This window comes from Apostichopus japonicus, chromosome 21 (assembly GCF_037975245.1).
Source record: "Apostichopus japonicus isolate 1M-3 chromosome 21, ASM3797524v1, whole genome shotgun sequence".
NCBI classification, from domain to species: domain Eukaryota; kingdom Metazoa; phylum Echinodermata; class Holothuroidea; order Aspidochirotida; family Stichopodidae; genus Apostichopus; species Apostichopus japonicus.
This window is the reverse complement of record NC_092581.1, coordinates 14,588,960-14,600,394: the sequence shown is the minus strand read 5'-3', so window position 1 is coordinate 14,600,394 and position 11,435 is coordinate 14,588,960. Positions and strand designations below refer to the sequence as shown.

The window sequence follows — 11,435 nt, the reverse complement described above, 5'->3', positions numbered from 1 at the left end:
TTCAAACATAACTAGCTCATGAACATCACATATTCTCTGCTTTTGTTGCATTTGGCATAGAAGGATGCAAGAGCATTGCACAAGATCTCAGTGGCGTAGGAAGGTACTTTTGAGTGGGGGCTGAAGACTGATGGCCGGCCTGGGGGAGGGGGTGTCCCCCTCCCCTTTGGAATTTTTGGAATTTCCAGGTAGCCTCAGATGCAATTTGGTGCAATATAGCACACTCCATTTTGTTAACTTATTTTCACCAGGCCTTAGATGCAATGTGGTGCTCCAAATGAGATTTTTTTTTCTCATTTGGAAATGAAAAAGGGGTTTTCTGACTTGGGAAGCGGGGGGCGGAATGATACTTCCGTCCCTCCACATTTTTCACTGGGGGGGCTGGCGCCCCCCCCCCCAGCCCCCCCCCGGTTCCTACGCCCTTGCAAGATCTGCATGCAAAAGACATGAAACATTATGGGACAATACCAGAAAATGTAACAGAAATATTCAAAGCTTTTGGTTGGGTTAGTACTTACTGTAACAATGCATCTGTTTAGAATTTGACAAAACACATGACTTGAACAATTGTGGTATCTTGTTCCATCTAACAAGAGGAATACCTGGAATCAAAAATTTGACCATAAACAGATATTACATCTAAAATGATATACACTATTGAATACAGATGCTAGTAATTTTTAATGTGAAATTGTACAGGTATATTTTGAAATTTAGATTAGAAATCTTTGATGCTCTGTTGATACTTAACTTCCTTCACCATGAACTTCATTAACCTGAATAACCACTAAATGATGAAGAAAACTTAGTAACTTTTATGTGAATTTAAACCCACTCCTGACAGCTTACAGATTTATTCATTAGATGATTGTTCAACGTTGTAAAGCTATGTCTGCACATTTTCTTCAGACTGAAGTACTCAGTTATTTAAAAAATAAAGAGATGTCAAAGAGATCTGAGTCAACTATGCAGGCAAAACCAATTAATCAATGGCAACTTCAATCAAGAGATGGAATATGTAACATTTTAATAAAACATCAAAGAACCCTCATAACAGTATAGAAGAATGCTACTGAAGGGAGGGGGGGGTGGTTAACAACAGATCCCTGTTATATTTGGCACTTATTCTGGAATCATATACATGCATATAAGTTTTAACGGTTAATTGCATCAACTGTTCAATAACATCACTTGAAGAATCAGCAACAAAGTAAGTTCTACTTAAGTGTTAAATTAGTAGTGCAATTTGCCAGATCATAACAAAGATGAAAAGCAGTTAAAAAAGCACATTTTCAACAATGTGGCAAGCCAGCTTTTTTTCTCTTGTACCCTGTGTAAAAAATATGATTAATATTCAAAGGAATATCAAGAGCAATTTTAGTTGAAGAGTAGCTGAACAGAACAGTAGCATAACCCAACAAGAGTTGGGAAAGATGAAATAAGAAAGCCATAGAACCGCCTTGCTGGAACTTTAGGATCAAGGTAACCAACCAAGAATGCCAAGCGACCAAAGACAAACCAACAGATACACAGCGGTACAAGGAAAAAGTACTCAGCAGACAGAAAGGTTGATATGGCTGCAACGTTAACAACATGAGGAATCGTTTGTTCCATGGTGTTTTGAAGAACACGTGTGTAGACATCAAATGTGTAGTGGGTTTTCTGTTTCACTGGATTGTTTCCAAGGTCAAATGGTTTAACTGCTCTCATAGTTGCAATTCTCAGAACAAGAAACACCAGTGGGAACATAGAAAATACTAGTCCCCTCACAGCATATATGTAAGACGAGAAATTACGTCAAACTGTAAAGGACTGGAAAATATTTTGAAATAATTCGCTATCAAGAAGGTGCAAAACAAGAATGCAAAACTGATGGCAAATCGCTGGAAGACGACAACTGGCAATCCAAATATTCTTGGCATGCGTCGTTTGGGCTTTGTGTCAGTTGAAGATGCACTTGTTGTGCCTTGGGTATCCATGACCGATCTTGGGCTGTGTATGTTGTTATTTGTCCCAACTTGACTGGAGGTCAGTGTCATTAGTTTACAGTGTTGCTAATACTTCAATTTTAGTAGCTAGTTTCATACCCTTCAAATATTATTTTTATCTTTGCATGTGGCATGGATATAGCCGACTTGCAAATTCACCTCCAGTGTGTCCAGGTACTACTACTTTGCAACGGAAACTTTGATAAAGTAGGCTACTGCAGCTATATTATGTACCACTGTAAGCTGACGCAAAAGCCTAATCTATGCTACACTAACGATAATACTTAGTGACGAAGTTGTGTTTAAGTTAAGGTTAATAGGCTACAGCGTAATACGAATTCAACCTGACGTCCCGGTTGTCCTATGCCTTCATGACCGATGAAGTTTCATCTACTGTCTATAACAGGTTTGTAATTTACAGTATTAAGCTGATTTATTTACACTCATAGAAAACAGTTCAAAATACATGCAAGGTACGGCGAAGTTAGCATCGATGTCCGGCTATGGAACGCCAAAAAACCTGGGAGACTATTTTACGTGTGCTGATACTTCAGTCCGAGTTCGGTGAAGCTGTTTCCAGCAGCTCATTTCACACCGAATCCTGGTGACAATCATGAATGCACACCGGTTTTTAAAGTAGCAAAATGACAGAGAAAAAACATTTTGCACAGAGTGTAGTTAACATTTTACTAAACAACAAACTGTTTTAATTTTTCAAATAGCACACCAGAAAGTTATGAAAAAGGGTACACTGTGCGTGAGAAAAATCCAGCATCTGAACACATATACGCGTGGTCTGTCCAAACATGTACGTGGTTTCGCCTTCAAGATCAATCTTGCTAGCTCAACTTTACAGCGGTGCGCTTGTGGCAATGTGTGTGCGATACTATAAGTAATAGGCTACTGACACGATGTTTAAACAAATGAAAATACCATTGAATAATGTCTCACTTAGTGATTTTAATCTCCTCTCTTCCTCTTCGACGTTTATGTTTTAAGTTGGAAAGTCGATGAGAGGTTATTGTTCTCTTTTCTGGCTTGTTACGGTGCCACATTTCAATTTGTTATATGTATGTAAATACTGACTTTATCTCAGTGCGGTATAGTACAGTACACAGAGCTCAGTGCAGTACAGTGCAGTCAGTGCGGTACAGTGCATCACAGTAAACGGCGCTCAGTGCATGTTATCTTCATAAGGATGTCAGAGGTTGATGTGAATCACGTGATCATCATAACGCATCACGCGAAATGCTCAATTTAAAAGAAAAATCGAAAAGTTTAGGCCGTATCTTACAGCTTTTTTACATATCATGTAAAAAGGAAACAACTAAGAACATTTATGAATAAAATCGTATATTTGTACTCAAACTCAACGCATGTTGGAATCTAGCATACACTCTAGTGCAAAACTAAGTACTGGTACTTGTGCTTAAAGACTTGTAATCATGCTGAGGGGAAGGTACTTCGATCATGCTGTTGTACTCATACTACAGGTCTGTGCTAAATAGATCTTTTCTTTTCTCTTCTTTTTTGGCTAGAGCTACCAACATGACATTTCAGTCAAGTATACTTTAAATGATCATTCAAATGATCTATGTCTAGGATAACTGCAGTATGTCACATACTGTATGTGCATATAAAGATAATATTACAGTGAAATATGGTCTCTTAAAAGCAGTACTTACTACTTTGTATTCACAATCACATTACTCTCCCCTCCCCCACCCACCCCCCCCCCCCCTCAATCTGTAACATAGCTATACTAAGAAGCTAATCAAACTTGCCAAAGATGAAGTGCATTGAACATCTTGCCAAGTAAAGTGTTAGAAACATGAGATGATCAAAAAGGAGGGCCCCTATATAACTTTTTATTGAGTTACCTCTACAGATAATGGTATAGCCATTCAAGATGAGGGTATTATGGCAAGCCAGCATCATGTTGCTATACCATCTTATAAACATGTTGCTCTAATTTTTCATTTTGCTCTTGAGATGTGTTCATTTCTACCCCGCGGGTAGCTTTTCTACACCCTCGACGATGTCACCTGAGCCCTGGGGCAACAAAAGCATCCATTGACAACACCTACATGACAAAGCCATTTCCCTGTTATATAAATACCAAGGATTAAAAACCCTCTATTTTTAATGAATTCCACCATGTACACTCGCTAGAAAGTCGCTAGAACTATAAACTATGAGTGACTAGACCAGTCAGGAAATCAGGCACAGAGCAATATGGGGCCAATTAGTCAACATAGCCAGCCACTTACTGGAATGAAATCCAATACTTAGTATCCTTGCCAACAAGTTTTGTAACTATTCTGTGGCCCTTATCCAAGTAAGATAGGTTGTATTCAAACAGTGGCCAAAATCTGTACTCTGTGTCTTCTGAGTGGCACCAAGACACCCCCCCCCCCACTCCCACCCTTCACTTCTGACTGTGCCACTGGTGGTTGGCGCTCTGTTCTCATCTGAGGGCCTGGAGCACCTTCAGTCTGCTCCTGCACCTTTTCCATTTCTGCAACATTAAGGGAAACAGTTTTCTCCTCTTTGCTTCAATAGATAGCTTCGTCAAAGGCTTTTCGAGCTTTCTTTAATTCTTCATTCATCATCAATAATTCCTTGACTCGTGAGTACTTCCTAGGATCTTTGCGAATCAGAAAGATCAAATCTTCCACTTGCACTCTCCCTGGCCTGCCTGTCTCCATTGCCTTTATAGTCTAGATGAGGGAAAGCAAAAGATGATTCCATTTATTAGCAAGATGTAAAATAATGATCACGAAAAAAACATTGAAATTTTAATCATCAAGTCACAATGAGTACTGGAAGTGAAATGTTAGCATTTTTGATGTAACCACCCAGTTCCCTGTCACTCTAAATTAAGAATGTGAGGAGTGGTAACAACACTATCACCAAGTGGTGGCCCCAATTTGGTATTGCAAATACTAGTTTATACTTTATCATACAGGATATGCCAGAAATGTTCCCTTCATCATGTAGTAAAATGAGTACCATGTACCTTTAATGCAGTAGTACTTCCCCATAGTAAATGCTTGTAAGAAAGTCACTTTCAGCTGGATAGGCAAGCTTTCCATATTATATGTTTAAATGTATTTACTCATGTTACCTTGAAGATAGAGTAGTTTCAGCATCTGACCTTGCCCACTGTTTGTCCAGGCTTACATATGCGATGAAGTACAGACTAACATATGGGATATTGTAAAGCTAACTTGGGCTAACTTTTTGGTAAAGCACGCTAACATAATGGGAGTTAGTACTGCTAATTCAGACAAACATATTGGAATACAGTTAATGTATTGTAATGGTACAGCTGATGTATTGGAAAAGTACTGCTAACATGTGTTAGGCTGAGAGGTTATATAAAGGCTTCAGTCTTGGTCACTAACAACTCAGTGCAGACTTTAGGGTCACGATGTACTGTAAGTCTTGTGAGTGCATATTTGATATTGAAAGAGTTTGGCTACAGTAGGGGATTTGAGATTCAAGGTTTCAAATCATTTGAGACCACTTTTGTAATGATTTGTACAGGGAATTGGTATATGCAATATTGTATAGTGTAACTACATGTAGATTGGTAAGCTGCAGCTACAGAGTTCCCTGTCTCTTTGTCACTAATTTGGTCCTTTCATTTTTAAAACATCCCCTGAAATCCTGGTGGAAGAAAATCATTACCGCGGTGGTGATGTCACGGTATTATCCTTCTATATTCCACATTTCATGGTTTGGCTTTACAAGAGATTTTTATCTGCCAATCATGAAAAATGGAGGTATGGTTGAAGTGTTTACAAAGTTAACTATTCTTACCATTTCAGTGATGAATTCTACTACAAGGTCCTCTAGAAGCTCAACAGATTCAGTATAAGGATTTTGGTCATCTCCAAACCCATACATCATACACCGCACTGTTGGGGAAAGGGAGTAGAAAGTGGGTGAAAAGAAAGTTAAAAACATGATGGGAAAGTACAAAATTACTGTATTCAATTTTTCTTTTCCGATCTTTGTTATGTCAGAGACTTGTTTTCTTTCTTGAGAGAATGTAAAAGAATGATGCTACAACTTGTAAGTAACATCCTTCTCAAGAACACAATAATAAACAGTATTATCTGCAGTCTTTTTAATTTTAGATCATTCATGTTTCAAAGACTGTTAACAAACTGGTTATCTGAGTACTGCTACAAGCCTGTGTACTAGTTAAATGTAAACAGTGTTTTAGAGGGCCTACTGATGTTTGATCATAGTAAAAATATCCTGACTCATCACTCTTCCTTTGATGCATCAAACTAAATATTTATCTTGTAAACTTCCAAAAAGCTCTTGGGAAACTTGAATTTGGTCAAAAACTCCAAAACAAATTATTTGCAGGGAAAACTGTCAGGACCATGAATGATTGATACATTTCTTTCAACATACCTTCCACCTTTCAAATTGTCAAACTCACTTACATTCTTTAGAAAATATTCTTTTCTTTTTTTCGCTTTCCGGACCAGACTCATTTGTTGCATCAGCATCACTTGATGCTGCTCCCTGCTCGGTCTCACCAGCATCATCATCCTTCATAAAGAAAAAGTGGAAAATGAAACAAAGTTTATCTCAGATTCAGTCTCTTATAATAAATATTCATACAGTATATTTACATATATATTGTTATGAATTTATTTAACCAGTAAATCACTGGACGGAGCTTAGAAACATGTTTTCATCATTACAACTGTTTCCTTACAGGATACAAAACTTTGCTTCAGTAAGTAATAGTTTTACCACAATGAACAAGCAATACTTTTTCACCTTATATCCGACAAATAGGGAATCATAGAGGAACGTGAACATTACAACACATACAGAAGAACTTGATGATAGTACTTATTATAGCAGTTGTTCCAAAAGCATGGAATGTAAACAGAAATGTACAGCTTATTTAAATACTTTAGATTGTGCAAAAGAAGTGTGTGAACCGAAACATTCATTAAAGTGTGGTATAGAGCTGTTACAGTATTCGCCGCACTTCAATTTTTTTTCTGGTTATAAACCCAATAGGAATGATTTGGCCGTTTTCTGTGGATTCTTGCGTAGAGCTGGTATTTCTGGTTTCCGAATTTGGAAAATGGGGGTTGCTTATGTTATTTCACTGGTTTCAAAGAACTTCCTTCAACATGGCTGCACTGTAGTGATGATGAATGCTGTACAGTTTTCACCTTCGTCAGTATGTGAGAAAGTGGCCAGATGTCGAGGTAGTCTCTTGTCCGTCAGATGGAGATTTTATGTTAGGTATGGTTCACAGAGGAAAGGACCAGATGTAAAGATAACAAGCCCTCCTGGAAATTCCATAAATACTCATTGCAAACAGCTCACCATAAAGACAAGGTTTTAAATAGGCTATTGCTAGCTTCATAAGTCCTTTGGATATTGGTTTAAACTAACACAAAAAATTATCAGAATATCGTGCTGGCATTTTAATTTTGTTGTACAATGATGAAATTCTCATCACAGAATGTAAACATATCTGCAAACTATTTCTGTAAGAAAGGCAGACCTATTAAGTATTAGAGTCACTCTTTTGTCTATCTTATCATAAACTCACAGCACATACTGGGTGTTACAACTTTAAAGTTTAAGGTGCTGTATTCATACGCCCACAGTACAGTTGTCTGGTCTCCTTAATTCATACTCGTACTCATAGTACAAAGTTAATGGTCTTAATTTTTAATATATATATATATTTTTTTATTAGGAGCTGGGCTCAAAAAACAACCACTGCAAAAGTGAACCCTAAGAATGAAACGAGAGGTTTCAAAGGTTATATGTTCACTAGGTAATGACATTGATCACAGACGATATACTAATTACTCACTAATCAGTACTAGTACTAGGACGTAGCCTAATAGTACTGCGGTAAGTAGTTAGGCTCTAACTTAGTTCGCCTCAGCTGAGTGAGCTGACTAGGCCTAGCCTCATCATACGACCTAGCGGGAATAAACAACTGGTATTTTTTCTTAAGTTTCCTCCCATAAGTACAAACTGATTTCTAAATTATATTCAGGTTCTGTACCTCTCCACGGTCTGTAGCATCGGCCATTGTTTGCAAAATGAATTTTTATCAAACCAAATTCTACGCAGGGTGGTTTCGTAAACACTGAAAGTAAGCCTATTAACGACTGTTCAAAGCTTCCACAGCTACGACAGTAAAGTGAGAAATAAAGAGAAATATATCATACAACTTACTTGAGAAATAAGCAACAAGGTAAAATCACTGACTTCAAACAAATTATAATTACAGAATAATAATTACATATATAAATATTCCGTTTAATGATTAATTTATTGAGATATATGACAAATATGGAATTTAAAATGTCATGATCTAAGAAAGATTTATAACACACTAGCATTTCGTATTACGTAATATTTCGCCTTGCTTTCAAATACTATTACATAATCGCTATGCGATTCACATGGACTTTACACGCACTTGCTTGAATTTTGCACATATCACCATCACACATTCAGACGCCACAGGAGCCTTCCATTGATTACTTCTCAAGCTATCTAGGTCTAAATATGCCTGAACCTATTGAAGACAAATCGGTGGCAGCCGATAAAGAGGTGGAGAAACCTAAACTGAAGCCATGTTGTGCCTGTCCAGAGACGAAGAAAGCAAGAGATGAATGGTATATAAACAGGAGGATTTACTTTTCAACCTATCATAGGCCTAAGCCTAGCTTACTAAAACTTATGTGTGCTACCTTGATGAAGGCGTGATTAGCCTACTTTTACTAAAGTATTCTATTCCAAGGTCAATAATATATAAGCAGGGAGTTGTTATGGAACAACTCCCTGATATAAGCTAGCTTTCAGCAAAGCTTGCAAGCAACATTGTTGTACTTGCAGACTAGGCTTAGTTTGTAGTAACGATTATCATATTTTTGCTACACTGCTGGACACATGCTGTATCCAAGACTCATGAGTAGGACTTATGGTAAATGCAGTAAACATATATATTTGGAAACTGATTGGGGGTTATGAGTGGATTACTTAAAATTAAGTATAAAGTGTGTTGTACAGGGCCTTCATTGGCATACTGTGTTATACATTTGCAGCTTCACAGAGAGGTGGGTACTTCATTCCCAATTTGGCCAATCCATATTGCTATTGTACATTTTAGTATTCTGGTGCATAGTTAAATTTAGCAGTACATAATGTAATGTATGTTAAAACAGCTGGTGTTGTAAAATGGGAAATAAGGCCAAAACATTTCCTGAACTTGTGGCAAACAATTAGCATATTTGTAAGTGACGATTTCTTAAAACTCTTTCAAATATAGCCTGCAGAACTTTAAAGAAACAGGAAACATAACACACAAAATTCTGGTGGAGTTTATAAATGGTTGTACTACTTTTCATAGTATATTGCATCACTGAATAGACAATGCACATGTATGCAACTTTTTCTTTCTTTTACATCATTTCACCTAAAGAAAAGGATGAATGTGCCCAAAAAGTTTATTTTAATATTATTTTTTATTGATGTTTGTTGTATTTTTATTAATTTTCAGCATTATAGAAAAAGGAGAGGCAGAATGTGGGGATCTGATTGAAGCACATAAGGAATGTATGAGGAGTCTCGGTTTCAAGATTTGACAATCTCGGTGTAATAGGTAAGCTTCATCTACCTCTATACAGAGTGTGGATTTGTAGGGAATATACATTCATCTGCTTATCTCAACAAAAACAAAAACTACTCCAAAAATGTTTCTTGCTCCATGCAGTTAAGTTTTCAGACTGAAAAGAAACATTTTTCATTCCTAAGAGAAAATCGCTTGTTGGAACCCGAGTGTTTGTTTTTTTAACCCATCGGTGTTTTGCAATAAATGTTGTAAACTGAGCTGCACAATATAAGTGGCGTTGTGTCAATTTGTTTCAGTTCAAAGCAATTTCAAATTATCAAACCACCTAGCAATGATCGATGTAAACATGAACATGAATTTCTGAACATAGGGAAAAATTTTACAGCTTTTGTACATAGCGTTTTTCAGTATTTTGTTAAATTAACACATTTTTAAAGCAAAATGTTAAATTAAATTATTTCCTACATTAATGCATAAATTTTATATATTTTGAGTTTGGTAGTTTTGAAATTGGTTTAATTTTTAACTGACTGTAAAGCTGTTTCAAATTTTTTAAATATATTTGGCAGAATCAAGAAAAAGTGTTATCTCAATATGAATTTGTGTTGTCCAAGGATTTGAAATTACATCCTTTGCATAGGACACTTTTGGTGTGTGAGGTTTTTCAAGTCGAAATCTGATTTTCAATCTGTTTTCTTTTTTTGCAATCAGAGGCTTATGTTATGTTAAAGGTAAACTCCATTTTCTCGTTGCTATATATCATTATTCATTTCCGTGTTTCAGAACAGCATCAGAATCAGCATCCGGTGAGCGGCGGAGGGACAATTGAAGCGAAAGTGTGTGAACGCATCATGGCTGAAAGAAAATTCATAGAAGCTGTCTGACTGCTGGGAAAACATAACACGCAATAATTAACAGAATTGTAGATATTAATGTAAATTCGTACAGATTGCAGGATTATTTCATAATGTAATTGTTTTTATGTGTGAAAATTTTGGCAGTCTGACCACTATCCTGGGTAGAATGGTGATATGGCATAGGCTGTCTTCCAAATTCACAGCCACTACCCATATCTTCCTAAAATATTGTCACCCCCCCCCTAATATATATATATATATATATATTATATGCAATCAAATGTGCTACTTTACATACGGGAATGAAATTAGCACTTCGCACATGGGAACATTTTATATTGTTTAGGGTATGTACAGTAGTACAAACACCTTGATTTTCAGAGAGTACTGGAGTCTATAAAAGTTAACACAGTGATTTATCTTACATAGTGTTTTTTCCTTCTAGTTAACTTTCCACAATGGAAAATTTCATTGCCAAACAAAAATAAAAGTTATAGATAAAAAAGTACATGTTAAATTGATACAATCAAATTGTGCCATTTCATCAGGTTATTTGGCTTTCTTTTGATCTGAAAGATTTAAAAAAAATATTTTAATAAATAACATAACAATTATAATAGTTAATTGGAACAATGTTAGGTTAATCATTTTGTGCTCTGTTTCTATTCTCCAAGTTTAGATATAAAATTAAGCATGAATGCACACTTTGAAAACAGTTGGTACTTCCATCTGGAAACTGTTTAGAAGTCACCAGAAATTTTTTCAGTGATATGTTTCAGCCGGTAATGCTGTGGTCGGTTATCTCAGGAACTGAAAACCATTCATGGGTGAATATTGCTGTTTGCTTAGAAAGGTTTGCTTGCCATAAGAAGTAAAAGGCACTATAGAAACTAAATATCTGTCCTGATAGGAAGGCATTTCTGTATTTTGAGGAGTTACACCAATAAA

At 36.4% G+C, this 11,435-nt stretch overlaps 1 protein-coding gene across 1 annotated transcript; it reads right to left on the bottom strand.

The window, feature by feature from the left end:
• Positions 1–3,324: 3,324 nt before the first annotated feature.
• LOC139963100 (transcription initiation factor TFIID subunit 13-like) lies at positions 3,325–8,199 on the bottom strand. Its single transcript, XM_071963614.1, has 4 exons — positions 8,056–8,199; positions 6,452–6,560; positions 5,814–5,911; positions 3,325–4,708 (listed from the first exon to the last, which is right to left on the bottom strand). The coding sequence occupies exons 1-4, from the start codon at positions 8,080–8,082 to the stop codon at positions 4,544–4,546; spliced, it is 399 nt and encodes a 132-aa protein (XP_071819715.1). The 5' UTR covers positions 8,083–8,199; the 3' UTR covers positions 3,325–4,543.
• Positions 8,200–11,435: the final 3,236 nt, after the last annotated feature.